Source organism: Garra rufa, chromosome 21, assembly GCF_049309525.1.
Source record: "Garra rufa chromosome 21, GarRuf1.0, whole genome shotgun sequence".
Lineage (NCBI taxonomy): Eukaryota > Metazoa > Chordata > Actinopteri > Cypriniformes > Cyprinidae > Garra > Garra rufa.
This window is the reverse complement of record NC_133381.1, coordinates 10,713,647-10,728,899: the sequence shown is the minus strand read 5'-3', so window position 1 is coordinate 10,728,899 and position 15,253 is coordinate 10,713,647. Positions and strand designations below refer to the sequence as shown.

Here is a 15,253-nt window from a genome sequence, read left to right as displayed (position 1 = left end):
GGGACCGAGGCTGTGATTGACAGGACGCTCGGCCAATCAGGTGGCGCAGAAGACGCCTGCGTGCGTGCGCATATTTTGCCTCCTCGATGGTCCTTTCTTGCTCCTACTATGCAGCGTGGGCTCAGCTGTGGTTACTATAGGAAAACAAGGACTGTCTGGTCATGCTCCACAAATCTTTGTAATCGTCGACAACCTGTGACACCAATAATTTGGTGTGTATTCTGAGAAAAATATACATTTGAATTTCATGATCCATGCATGTTGTGAGACACACCTGCTTTTTCAGACACTCCTGAGAATTTCGTTAAATTAGAAACGTTTTGGGTGTGAAACTTTTCAGTTAGTATAGCCTGCCAAAAGCAAATCTCGTTATCATCAAAGTAAATGCACCCTTATGCAAATCTTTTAACTGAAAGGTTGCACTGTGTTCTCAGGAGGATGGAACTTTTCATAAATGTCAGGTTGGGGCAAGTCATCACATTTTGGCTTATTAATTATAATATTTAGTGGCCAAAACAGTGGTTTGACATTTTACCTTTTTGCTGTTTCATAGTTTTTAGCTGAAAAGCCTAAGTTCCATTATGGACAATTCATTCAACTGCATTTTTTTTTTTCCTCTCTGTTGGTAATTTTGGAAATATCCAAATCACTTGTAAGGATGGTTCAGCTGTAAATTTCAATTCTGTGAACATTTACTCAAAATCATGTTGTTTGAAACCTGTATGACATTCTTTCTTCTGTGGAAAACAAAAGAAGATGTCTGACAGAATGACAGCCTTGGTTGGTGAAAATTCTCCTCGAACTCTGTCTTGAATCTCTTCTTTGTGTGAACAAAGACAGTCAAACAGGTTTAGAAGAGCATGGGAGTGAATTAATTATGATTTTATAGGTATGTGACTGTGCCTATAGTAAAACTGATTTTTGACAACTATCCCTATCTCCTCTATAACAGTGTACTGAATTTTACATACAGTACATCTTGCAGAATCTGCAACGTTTTAATTATTTTACCAAAATAAGAGGGATTGTACAAAATGCATGTTATTTTATATTTAGTACTGACCTTAGTAAGATATTTCACATAAAAGATGTTTACATGTAGTCCACAAGAGTAAATAATAGTTGAATTTATTTCCCCTCGTAATACTGTGTTGTTACCTGAATGATTCACAGCTGTGTGTTTGTGTGTGTGGTTTTTTTTTAATGATAGTTGTTCATGATCCCTTTGTTTGTCCTGAACAGTTAAACTACCCGCTGTTCTTTAGAAAAGTCCTTCAGGTTCCACAGATTCCAACAGTGACTGTATGATTTTGAGATCCATCTTTTCACGCAGAGGACAACTGAGGGACTCATATGCAACAATTACAGAAGGTTCAAACAATCACTGATGCTTCAGAAGGAGACATGATGCATTAAGAGCTGGGGGGTGTAAACTTTTGAATGGAATAAGGATGTGTACATTTTTCTTATTTTGCCTATATATCATATTTTTTCATTTAGTACTGCCCATTTAGCTACAGCAGATACTTACATGTTTCCCAGAAGACAAAATAAGTTTACAATAATTTTACCCTGATCTTCAAATTCAAAAAGTTTTCACTCCCCAGCTCTTAATGCATAGTTTTTCTTTCTGAAGCATCAGTGAGTGTTTGAACCTTCTGTAATAGTTGCATATGAGTCCCTCAGTTGTCTTCAGTGTGAAAAGATGGATCTCAAAATCATACAGTCATTGTTGGAAAAGGTTCAAATACACAAAAAATGCTGAAAAACCAAATAATCTGTGGTCCTAAAGGACTTTTATGAAGAACAGCAGGCAGTTTAACTGTTCAGGACAAACAAGGGACTCATGAACAACTATCACTAAAAAAAATCAAGCATTTTGTATATGATCCCTCTTATTTTGGTAAAATAATTAACATTTTGCAGATTCTGCAAGGTGTATGTAAAGTATGTAAACTTTTGACTCAACTGTATGTACCACTATGGACACTTCTAACATTATACTTTGTGTTTTCTTTAAATTACATAAAACTTGCTCACTCTGCATAAGTGTTTCTAATAGAATAGCCTAAAGGAGTGATTGCAAATTTGACATCTTTCTCTCATTTGACCAATGTAATAAATATCTAGTTTCTCTAGAAAGTAGAAACGCAAATGCAAATATCTATACTTCTTGTAGTTTCCATTCACCAGAAGTTTACCCAACTCTGATGACTTTCACTTCTGAGAACTCCAAAAATATGAAAAGGGTCAACTTGTACAAGCCAAAACCCAATAATACTGCCATGTTACATTGCCAAAAAAATGGCAATGTTTGTGTGTGACATGCAGTGTTACAGATGTATTCAAATTCCATAATCAGCAAAAACAGATCAAGGTTTGGGCTGACTTTCAAACGTTTTCAATATTATTAGTTTTAATCTTAAAAAATGAAACTCTGCCAGAGGACTCTCGCCCTAAATCAACATCTGTTACTGTAGCGTTGGCCAACAGTTGTGAGATTTTGTAATATTTTAATATACAGTCAAACCAAAAATGATTCAGACACCAGATTAAAATTTTTTTTTGTACTAGTGGGTGCAGGATGCTATTTCATTTATGTAAGTAAACTGTGACATATTATACCCAAAAAATTCTTCATACAGTGGACTATTAGTAAAATTGATTAAAATTTGGGACCAAAATTTTATTTGACACTTTGACCTGTCCATGTTTTGTTACATACCTTTTTTTTTTATCAAAGTTATCTGGCATTATCAAGCTGAATTTGTTCTGACACAGCTGAACTCTTGAGTTCTTGTCATATTTTATTACCATTTTCTATACTATAGCGAATAAACTGTGATAATGTGAGAAATTTTGAAGGTGTCTGAATAAATTTTGGTTTGACTACAATTCATTTATGATTATCAAGATGAATTTGTTTAGACAGTTTAACTGAGTTCTTGTAATATTTTATTACCATTTTCTAAACTATAGCGAACAAACTGTGATAATGTGTGAACTTTTGAAGGCGTCTAAATAAATTTTGGATTGACTAGAATTCATTTGTAATTATCAAGATGAATTTGTTCAGACACAGTTTAACTCTTGAGTTCTTGTCATATTTTATTACTATTTTCTACAACTATAGAGAATAAACTGATAATGTGAGAAATGTTAAAGATGTCTGAATACATTTTTATTCAGTTTGACTGTATATACTCATCAAGATTTTGTTGAGTCACTTCATGATATAGCTGACTTTTCAAAATGTTTTGTGAGGCTTCACTCCTTAAATTCTAAAATATTAAAGATATGGTAGTGTTTTTTGTAACTGTTTGTAAACAATGTACCTAAAACAATCTATGGGAAACAGTCTCTAAGTTTTATTATATTACTATACTATTATGTCCTCTTAATTTAATCCTATAATACATTTACGTTTTTAAAGATAAATGTGCAGTTTGCACAAACTGGTTTGGTCTGGTGAATAGACTTTAGGGCTTTATACTGTACGTTTTAGAGCTTCTCTGTTTAACAAACCATCCATCAGCTTAGTATTCAATATAAATCTTCGCTCATATTTCCTGGATTACTCAGGCAGATCATTCACTCGTTCAGACGTAAACAAATATTTCACCACTGCAGATTTACAATATTATTATTGTTTATGAGCAATCTGCTGTGATGTTGAGCAGTTGCCATGGCGACGTGAGTTAATATGGTGATGTGAAAGCGCACTTTAGACTATTTCAGTGCATTCAAAACAGCTCCGTCTGGGTTGACAATAAACTGTGACTGAATCTAGGTCACCAGGATTCCTCAGAATGAATTCATCACGCATGCAATGTGTGACTGGATGTTTATATTGGAAAATTGTAATCCACGGCTGGAGCGTTGGAAATAAAATGCTCACAAATCTACGAGCTGGCCTATGTAGTGACTATTCAGACAAAGTGGGTATAATCTGTGTTCGCTTTTTCCCTTCATATTTTAGAGAAAGCAAAAAGAACAGGTTTATGAAAAAAAAAAAACACAGAGACAAAAACAACAGCAAAGGCCAAAGGATAAAAAGAAATAAAAACAGCAATAAAAAGAAAAGCAAAACCTTTGTGACTGGATTCATTGCTACTGAATCACCAGTTGCTGGTTGCGCGCCCTTCCTCCCCCTCCAGTGCGTGAGTGTAACCCCTCCCCCCGGCTTCACGCAGCCCTCTGATTGGCTCACGCAGCTCTTCTGTGACGTCAGGGGTATTTGGGCGTTGTATCCAGCATCTCATTATCAAAAGAGAACAATTTCATTATCTCCATCTCGTATCCCAAAATAATATATTTTATTTGAGAGAGTGCTATAATTAGTGTTTTTTCCCGATCAGCTGATCACAGCATTACCTCTCGCTATCTTTTTTCCGCGGTTTTATTTGAAAACAGACGCTCTTGAGAGCGAACACGCGTCGCGTCTGAGGGAGAAGCTCTTTGTTCATTCATTTGATCTGCGATTCTTTGTTGCGTGTGAAAGCATGGGAGCGCAAATCTCCAAAAACGGAGCAAAAGACGAGACTGCCGCCGAAAAACCCGCCGAGGCTGCGAATAAATCAAATGGGCAGGTAATAACTTTAATTATTATCTTTGTACAGGCGTGTGATGTTTTGAGGGGGTGTGCAGTACCAAAAACCAAGTCGGTTCAAATGAACAATGAGCCGATCAACAAAGGGACTCTCCAGTTTCCACTCAAAATCACCACTTTGTATTAAACATCGACGTTATTATTGTATAAAATTAAATGATGAGCATAAATTGGTTAGATTTACTGCAAATTGCATTTTTTCCTCATTTGCACGTTGATTGGAATGGACCCCCAATGTAATCAATGCGTTTAAACGCAAGTTGTTTTTTTTATTTAAAATCATACAATTATGATTACGCTAAAATTCGGTGATTTCATTTACGATTTTTAAAAATGAGTTCTGAGGGAACACCTTTGTAGCTTTATCAAGCTTTTCCGTCGTGCAAAGCCATTTCGCTAAAACCACCACGCCTTTATCGCATCTTGTTGATAAAATGGAAGTACAAATAAGCTGTGAGACGCAATCCATTGATTTAATATGAGAAATGGCTTTAATATGCGAAGTGGCCTTACAAGACCGTCTCTTCTCTCAACACGATGATCTCCTCGGTTTGATCAACGCTGGTGGATCTACTCGTCCATCTTGCAACGCTTTCACTTAAATGGCAACAGCATCAGCCAGACAAAGTGCATGAGACTTCACCCACGTGGCGAACCTATAGACTCCAGATAGTGCTTTCAAACAGCGTTTTGTATTTATTAGATCGCAAATAAGCAAAATGCATGCAAACATTTGGGGTTTTAATTTTTACACAGCTCATATTAAGCATTTTTGTATTCCCACAGGAGAACGGCCATGCTAAAACCAATGGGAATGCCTCTCCAAATGCAGAAGCGGCCACAGAGGATGTCCAGGCCAATGGAAAGCACTCTGCTGATGGAGAGGTAAAAGCAGAGGAAGAAAAGCCTGAAGAAGGAGCTGCGGAGAAGGCCGCTCCAGAAGGCGAAGCAGAGAGCTCTGCCGTCGCAAATGGCGAAGACACAGCCAAAACAGAAGAAAATGGTGCTGCATCGGCAAGCGGCGAGCCTGCCAAAACCAAAAAGCGCTTCTCCTTTAAGAAACCATTCAAACTTAGTGGCTTCTCGTTTAAGAAGAGCGCCAAAAAGGAGGCTGAAGGTGGAGAGGCGGCAGCAGCTGCGCCAGCTGCTGCAGAGAACGGTGAGGAGAAGAAGGATGCTGAGCCTGAATCTGAGGAGGCCAAGCCTGAGGCCTCCAGCGAGGAGAACAAGACGGAGGCTCCAGCTGAGGAACCGAAAGCTGAGGAGCCAGCTGAAAGCAAAGAGGAGAAACCATCCACCGAGGTAGCCGAAGAGAAGCCAGCTGAGGAGAAGCAAGCAGAGGCTGCTCCTCAGGAACCCGCGGCTGCGGAGAGCTCAGACGCCCCGGCTGCCGCCGCCACAGAGTAAGATGGAGGTGAAACGCCCGTTTTAGATGAAGTCCGAGGAGCACAAACATGGAAAATTTGTACAAAAACCAATGACATTTCAAACCTTCTGTTTTCTCCCATACTTTCATCCATTCCTGTTCCATCCACTACATTGTATATGGCATTTTGAAGGAAGGAAGTTGGATGGAATGATTGGAAGTGAAAGGCACATTTTCCCTCATGTTTTTCATAATTTTTTGTAGCAGTTGTGTGGGTGTGTGTGCGGATGAGTGAGATTAATAGAGCATTGCTTGTTTCAATTGTTTTTTTTCTTTGTTCGTTTCTTTTGTAGGTGAACTACGTTAGTGTCGTAAGGACATTAAGTTGAAATGTTAGTTGAAGGTACTGGTGCCATACAATTGGGTAAATCAAGCGTGTGGAAAAAGGAGCTATCAGAAACAACATCGCTGAACAATTTACAGATGTTATTGGTCAGTTCTCATTTGATTTTACTGTCACCGTTACATGAATCACTAAAACAGGTGCTCAAAACCTCAGCAGCTGCATTGTGCAATACCGCAGCATTATGTATTGGTATTGGCTTTTGTCATTGCTGGATTTTACAACGTTGAAATGGCTTTATCATCTTTTCTTTCTTAATATCAATGGTATCAACTGAAGTTTTTGTTCTCTCTCTCTCTTTCTGGAAGTACTCCTGTTTCAATGAGAATGATGTTCTGAAATGTTGAAGATCAAAACATTTGACCTGTCATGTGTAATGCAGTCCAAGTGGTTTTTATTCCAGCAGAGTTCCACAAATGTTTGAAAAATTGCCGGTGCAATCGTCAAGTAGATTTTTTTTTTCTTTCCTGTAAATACTTCAGCACCATCTCTACTTGATTTTTAAATGGAATGTAACTGCGTGCAAATCGTTCACAATGCTTCTTTTACCCCTTCATTTTAGGGGCACTCAAAACAAAAATAAAGGATTTAGACAGACAAAATATGAGTTTTGTTTGAGTATTGATTTTGCAACATTGCCTTTCATATTCTTAAATTGGTGAAACATGTTATTTTGGTTAAGGTCTTCTATTTTTCCATCACTATCTCTACCATTGTGCCAACATATATTGAACAACAGAACCATTTATTTATGTGATTGAATGAGGGTTTTTAGGCTTTACTCCACCTCTTTCTCGTATCTCAAAGACCTTGAGGTATCAGAAACTTTTCATTATGTTTTGTGTATTTATCGTCAGCGCTAGTAAATACTGTTCTTCTAAATCCCAAGAAAAGCCAAATGCTTTCTAAGTATAAAATGAATGCTACTCGGATGTTTTTAGCCTACCACAGTGGCTAAAGATAATTTAGAACCATGCATTTTCTGCGCTCCAAGATGAACTCCACCACTAATCTTGCAACCACAAAATGGGTGTGTTTTCACCCAATATTCCTGTTCCTAGTTTAGATGCTGGATGTTCATCTTATATATGGCAATGTTAAACTTGCGGCTCCCACCTCTGCTCTCACAGATGGTAACGACTTTACCCTCCAGGTGCTCTTGTCTTCTTTTTTTTATTTAACCACATCCCTCAAACCCTCCAAATGCAGTGCCTGCCTGTGGCCTGTGGCTCCCAGCTTCTGATTGCCTCCACCCAGTGTCTTCTGTTTGACTTGTCTCTCCACCTAAACCACATCTTTTGGTTGACTTAACACAGTCATCAAAGCATGCTCCTTTACTTCCCTCTCCTGTTTTTAAAAACGCTACTCTCAAAAGCTACAGAATTTATTACTATCATTATAATTTTTTTTGCAACCACCAACACAAAATAGAAAATATAACCATTTAGATATGTGTAATTCTGTTGCAAAACAATCACAACCAATGACTCATGAAATTATTCAGCATACTAAAACACAAACACAGACAAGAATTCTTTAGGAAATATTTTATTTCAGCCATTATTGTTTACAGAGCAAAATTAATCATTTGGGATAACATTTATAGATGTTCATTTGTTTGCTTGTGAGTTTGCTTTTCATCATTTTCACCATCTCACAATATTCAAGTCAAATATAAGGATGTCAGGAAGAGCATTCTCTCTGTTTAATCAGTAAGGATATAAGGACAACAATAACAGTAAAAATAAGACACAAAGATTTGAATTAGCCACTGTGATCAGCAACGAGAAAACAAAAATACAAAAAAGACGAAACAAAAAACAACATTGAGAAAAAAAACATGAAATTACCAGAACACAACTTCACATGCTGGATCCACACACAAAAAAAAATGAAATTGTTAAGGTTTCTGTCTTTCTATCCCTGATAACATGTATAAATTACTTCCTTCTTATTGGCACCACTGCTTTGAATTTTCAAGTTGAGATGCTTGTATTTCTCAGAACAACAGCACAGTCTGTTGTGCATTAAGGTTTGCATAACAGGATATTTTGTTTGAGAAATAGTGATGTTTTAGAAATGATGTGGTTTGATCACCTTATCACGTAGAGGCAATCAGGAACCCAGAGAAAGAGCAATGGACATTATCAGCGGCGAAAACACCATTGGCTTCATCATCGGGGATCTGGATATAAACGGTGTCCTGCTCATTGAGCTGAAGGACAGAGCTACCAGACATCTGGTCCACGAATCCCTTGTTGTACTCATCATAGGTGAACATGACTGGTTCACCATTTTTATAAAGTGCCACTAGAGCATTAGCACCATTCACATGCACGCTATAGGAGAAGTAATAGATTCCTGGAATCTGGCAAGTGAACAGACCTGTCTCGGGATCATAATGCTGCTCTGCATTGTACACGATCTGATCGAACTTAATTGGGGTACCAGATGGGGGATAGGGTGTCACAGTTGCAACAGTGAATGCAGACACAGGACTTTTGACAAGAACTGGGTATGAAGATTCAGTTTGGCCCTTCTCAAAAATGACCTCACCAGGAGGACCAGGAGGGCCGGGAGGTCCAACGGGACCTGGAAGTCCAGCAGGTCCATCAGAACCAGGAAGTCCAGGTGGACCCTGAGGTCCAGGAATTCCCTTGGCAGCCAAACCAGCTGGGCCAGGTGCTCCAGGAAGACCTGGGTGACCTTTAAGGCCAGGTGCGCCTGAAGGACCTGCTGGGCCAACGGGGCCTCTGGCTCCAGGATTTCCTGCCTCTCCCTTTTCACCTGTCTCTCCGGGATATCCTGGAAGACCCTTTGGTCCAGCAGGTCCGGGTGTTCCTGGGGAACCAGGAGCACCGTTTTGGCCAGCTTCACCTTTGTGACCCGGAGCACCTGTAGCTCCCCTTGGACCAGGTTGGCCTGTTGCCCCTGTATAACCCTGCTTGCCCTCAATGCCTTGGGGTCCCTGTTCTCCCTTGTGCCCCTTCATCCCTTGAGGTCCCATTGGCCCTTGATCACCCTTATCACCTGTTGCTCCTCTCTCACCTGGGAAACCTCTTGCACCCTGAGGACCAGCTGCACCCATAGCACCAGTAGCACCTGGATATCCAGTGTGCCCTTTAGCACCTGGTTCACCTTTCTGACCTGTTGTTCCTGGGCTACCAGCTACTCCCCTCTCACCCTTTGCACCAGGCTCACCTGGTTTGCCATAACCTGGAACACCAGGAGCACCGGGAGCACCAGTTGCACCTTGTGGGCCTTTGGGGCCAGTTGAGCCAGGCATACCTGGGGCACCATTGTCACCTGGCTTGCCAGGCATTCCAATTCCGGGAGCACCTGTTTGACCTTTTGGACCTGTTGGACCCATAGGTCCAGGTTCCCCATCACGGCCAGGTGAACCTGATTTACCTGGTTCACCAGGAGCTCCAGATTTGCCAGGTCTCCCAATACCGGGTTCACCAGGCTTTCCGGAAGCACCCACTGGTCCGCTTGGACCTCTCTCACCTGGTGGCCCCTGAACCCCAATACCCCTTTCTCCTTTTTGTCCTGGTGCACCAGGAATACCTGGATGTCCTTTAAGACCTGGTGGACCCTGTGGTCCCGATGCTCCTGGCAGACCTGATGGTCCAGGTTTGCCTGTTGCAGAAATGCCTGCTGGTCCAGGGCTACCAACAGGACCAGGCATGCCTCTGGGGCCTTGAGGACCAGGTGCCCCACTATCTCCTTTATGTCCAGGTGCACCTGTGGCTCCAGGTTTTCCGGGTCCACCTGGAGTTCCAGGTTTTCCAGGTGCTGAGTAACCAGCTGGACCAGGTGGTCCAGGAGGTCCCTGTGGCCCTGGCAGTCCTTCACCATCTTCTCCTCGCTCTCCAGGGGGGCCAGGAGGTCCAGCTGGGCCTGGCTCACCAGGGATGCCTGGTTCTCCTGCTACGGATACCACTAGAATAAAACAAGAGGTATATCAGTTGCAATATTCACAGTCATTATGCACATCAATGGCTGTAATCAGTTACAGGTGGAATCGTCACTTTGTAATTGACTTAGGATAATCTGATGTTAGTTTGACTGCAAATACTAAAAGATTTGAAAAGTATAATATACTAAGAGTACAATATACCAGTATTAAAATGATAATATATAGTGTTGCTAGATATCTGGACAGATAAAAGTTGGACAGATTTTAGAAATGGTCCTATAACCATATAGCAACTTTTTACACACTTCCGCCTTGTTAGAAATTGTTTGACTATAGAATGGTTTACAGATACAGGGTTTTTGAAAAAGACCTGTTTTCCTAGAAATCAGGAAGTCAGTATTGAGTTGAGTATGAGTATGTAGGTATGCTCTACAGATATTCTAAGTCCTTTTTTATTCAAGCTCATTTTATAAAATCATTTAAAAAAAACAAACATTTTAAAACTTTGAAAAATACATAAAAAAATTCAGACCTTGTGTATTGTTGATGCATAGCAAATTTCTACATATAAAATTGTATGTTAAATTATATTTTCTTTTTGTAATTTTGGAATAAAAGTGCTTGTTTCAAATGTTAAATTTTAACTTTAAATCGTATATCTGTGATTCTGTATTATTTATCTTCAGAAACATTTTACTTCCTGCAACTGCATGCTGATAAATATACTTGACTAGCCAAGGCATCCCAGAATATCTATCCAAAGACATAAAGGATAAGTAACTCTTTCTCAAATGTTGCATTGTGCTTGTAACTTAAAATCTGAGGTAAGTTACATAAATATTATATTTTATACTTTCTATTTTTTGTACTCATAGTCATACATTCAGCATTCTCTTTTGTGCATTTCGCAGTTCCACTGGAAAATATAATCCCTGTTTTAAAAATATATATTTATGCGGCTAGGCCTCTGGTTTTATGATTCCTTTCATGTGGTTGAATCCATTGGTTTGTAAACTGCATCATACCAAAGGTCATTCTTCTTGGCACAGCTTTCATTAAACAAAACAGATGTGTCTAGATTTTGCTGCGACACACCCAGACAAATCACTTTTCAACATGTCTCTAAAAAGCTAATTCTGAATTACTCTTCATAACCTTCAAACGTTTGTTGGTTCTGATGTGCAAATACTTTCAAATCTAAAACAACACTGTATTGCTTCTACCCAAATCATGTAAGGATGACTTTGGTTGATATTTATATTTAAACAGCAGATTTTATGAAACTGTATGAGAAAACATTTAATATACTGAATCTTTCATACATTCCTTAACTTATTATTCAACTGGATTTTAGTAAAGCATATATAGAGAAAGAGGACAAAAATGCATTTTCTATGCATCAGTTTTAATGTAAAATGCAGTTTTGCTATCTAAACTTAAATGATTTTAAAAAATGAAATCCGGTATACAATCAGAGACAGCAGAACAGCTATACCTCATAATATGATGCATCTGTAAAGGCATGACATGTTTTAGTCTACAATTTGAATATTCAAAACCTTAGACAGTTTGCGTTACTATTGGAGGAAGCACAGTGCATCAGTAACCAATCAGTGTGCTGGATTCTACTCATGCAGCTTTGCTATGCGCAGACCAAATTTGTCCCTCAGATTTGTTTTGCCTGCATTTCTTAAAGATTCAGAATCTTTGACTGTAAATTCAGATTTTCAATGCACTGCAGAAAGCAAAGAGAAGCATTTTCAATTTTAACATACCATGGCCTTTTACAGAGTAAGGCTGGTACTGGGGGCCCTTCACCATCTTCTTGACAACATATCTCTCGCCATGGGCAGCCGTGAAGGCAACCAGGAGAAGAAGAACGCTTGCTACTCGTAGTTCCATTCTCTGAGGTCAAATCTGCAATGGAATTAAAGAATTTAGATGTGATGATAAAAACAAAACTGCTGCTGGTAAAGATTGCAAACATTCTAATAAAACAATTGGTTCGGTCATCTCAAGTAAACAACAGCTGGCAACCATAAACTCTGCTGATAAACTCGGTTTCCCTTTCATTAACAATAACTTTATTTAAACCATAACTCATAGTAGTATATAACAGCGCCCTCCCATATGCACCTGCGGATTGATGATAGATTCAATATCAGGGCCTAGTGTCTCAAAACCAAATGAAAAGAAACAAATGGACACCTACCGGCATACTTGGGTTCCAAATAAATAGAAAGTTTGACACAGCCGACTCTCCCACTTCTGAATATCCTTGTGGTAGGAGCCAGACAGGATCTGCTGCTGCCTAGCACAATGATGAGGGTTTTTATACCATATCTGGCCCTTGCATCATTAAAAAAGCACCTACCACACTAGTACCTCCCCTCTCATCGCAAGGCTGTAATTACCAAGCAGATTTGCCCACTGTTGGCATGTCACTTCAGGATGGCTTTTTCTTTGAGTGTTTAGACCCATGATTAGATCTTGTTAAGCTCCCCTCAAAGCTACAAAAGATGCACATTAGTACTAAATTTGGGATGAAAATGTCATTTTTAGGGTATGGATAGCCTGTGTGATGTGGAATTTCTTATGCAGTGGTGTTATCTTTAGAAACATGGTGTAAACAATAATTCACACAGAAGTTAGTTTGGTTTTCTAGCATCTGTCTGCCTTTATTTTAAAAAATCAACCTTATAAACAATAATTGACAGAGGTTTCTAACGGCATTGCACATGTGTTTTGTGTAATTTTTTGATTATAAATCTACAGATACAGTCAAACCAAAAATAATTCAGACATAATTTTTTAGATTTATTACTAGTGGGTGCAGGACACTATAGTTCATTTATGTAAGTGAGGATAGCAAAATAAAGTAAACTGTGACATATCATACCTAAAAATTCTTCAAACTAGTAAAATTGATAAAAAAAAGTTGGGACCAAAAATTATTCAGACACTTGTTAATTGCTAATGTAACCTTTTAACACCACAGACTGAACTAAATTAAGCATTGCTTGGAAAATTGGTCAATAAAGTATTGATAAGTGTGTAAATATTGTCATACTAACAGTTAATCTATTACCTTTCTATCAAAGTTATCCAACATTATCAAGATTCATGTATTCTGACTTCTTAACTCTGAGTTCTTGTCATATTTTATTACTATTTTCTAAACTATATTGAATAAACTGTGATAATGTGAGAAAGGTTTCTGAGTTAGTTTGGACTGTAAATGGATATATAAATATAAATATGTTTTAAGCCATGACAAAACTGCTATTGAAAATCTCCTTTCCAATTTCAGCCTTGTTTGGTTGTCTTTACAAATTCCTTTTTGGACTGTCTGGTGCATTTGAATTTCTCCCAGAAAAACATATAGAAAAACATTAGGGGGAAGACAGATCCAGCAGGTTGGTGCGGTAACGGAAACCCTCCTGCTGTTCATAACAACAAACATGATGGATCCAAATGTGCCTGACCATTAGAGAACATATTTAACTCTTTTCCTTGAGAAATGCACATACAGGGGCCACTTTTGACTCTGTTTGTTCAGCGTGTCTGTTCGGCGAGTGTGTGAGGCTTTCATAAAATTTACTATTTCGGGCCAAACAAGTTTATGGTTCTTTACGTGTGTATTTTTGTAAAGTGCTTTACCCAGAAACAGCTAATAAAGAATATATAAAAAGACGCTCTGGAAAATACATCTGACTTTGACTTTTTTACCCTGTTGTGTGGGGGTTACGATGAGAATTGTCGCGAAGCGTCCAGAAGGGGGCGCACATTTTGTACTGTAGTCTGAGAGCATGAATGTTTTTGGATTTGTCAGCATCTTCATCACTAAGCATTTCTTGCCATTATGGTCCTTTCATCATGTTTTGTTTTCTTAAATGAGGTCTCTGCCTCACTTTTCCGAGGCTGCTGCTGCTGCTGGATTTTTTCCCAATTTATTTTTGGACGCATGGGTAACGTGCACACCCAATTAATCATACCCTCTACAACACAAGAGTGGTCTTGAGGTATGATCATGATCAGCTATGTGTGGTAGTCAACAGCTCCTAAATCTTTACATAATAACATATACTGTACGGTTCAGCCCAAATATGATTTTATATATGATGTAGGCCGAACGACCAGGTTAAATGGAAGATCCCTTTGCACACATGATGGAAGATTTGTGCCACATAGCATATCATTAAGTGTTCCTTGAACATGAAGTTTGTTTCAACATCTCCAATTTTCAGAATTAGTCTCAATCATGTATAATTTTCCAAAGTGGTGCCTTAACATACTAAATAGTTTTGAACAGTAATTGCATTTGACAAGCATTGTTTTAACATGTTCTGCTCTTGAAAAGCCCACCTCTCTGACCTGCTAAAATACGGCATTGCTGAGAAAATTAAGACATGCTGTTTTATAGACATGGCGTGACATCTAAAAGAAAGATCTCACTATCAGCTGTCGGCAGCACGTCTTTGATTACAACCTACACTCAGACATTTCATTTCTTCCAAGACAGGATTTTTCCTCTTCTTTTAATTCTGATCATTTATTCACTGTAATGTTGCTTTAATCATGTATGCTATGTTGTGTAAAGGTGTGAGAAATTGAAAGGTTGCTTACAGTAAGGCTGCATTTATTTGATTGAAAATACAGTAAGTATATAATATTGTGAAATATTTTTACAATTTAAAATAACTATTCTACTATCATTTTCAACAGCCATCACTTCAGTGTCACATGATCTTTCATAAATCATTCTAATATGTTGATCTCTTATTTCTATCATCATGGGCGCCGCTAGGGTGGGGGGGGGGGGGGGCATTTACATATAGACCCTTTAGGGGCCCCCAGAGATCTACTTAGGTGTGGTACGGGGGGGGGACCCTAACTCATATTTTGTCATAGGGCCCAAAATTGCGAGCGGCGCCCATGACTATCATTGCTAAATTG

At 38.8% G+C, this 15,253-nt stretch overlaps 2 protein-coding genes across 2 annotated transcripts; one reads left to right on the top strand and one right to left on the bottom strand.

Moving 5' to 3' along the window:
• Positions 1-4,249: 4,249 nt before the first annotated feature.
• marcksb (myristoylated alanine-rich protein kinase C substrate b) lies at positions 4,250-6,980 on the top strand. The gene is made up of 2 exons (XM_073827135.1): positions 4,250-4,589; positions 5,396-6,980. The coding sequence occupies exons 1-2, from the start codon at positions 4,503-4,505 to the stop codon at positions 6,014-6,016; spliced, it is 708 nt and encodes a 235-aa protein (XP_073683236.1). The 5' UTR covers positions 4,250-4,502; the 3' UTR covers positions 6,017-6,980.
• Positions 6,981-7,910: 930 nt separating this feature from the next.
• On the bottom strand, positions 7,911-12,618 carry col10a1a (collagen, type X, alpha 1a). Its single transcript, XM_073827222.1, has 3 exons — positions 12,510-12,618; positions 12,073-12,214; positions 7,911-10,320 (listed from the first exon to the last, which is right to left on the bottom strand). The coding sequence occupies exons 2-3, from the start codon at positions 12,197-12,199 to the stop codon at positions 8,480-8,482; spliced, it is 1,968 nt and encodes a 655-aa protein (XP_073683323.1). The 5' UTR covers positions 12,200-12,214; positions 12,510-12,618; the 3' UTR covers positions 7,911-8,479.
• Between the last annotated feature and the right edge of the window lie 2,635 nt (positions 12,619-15,253).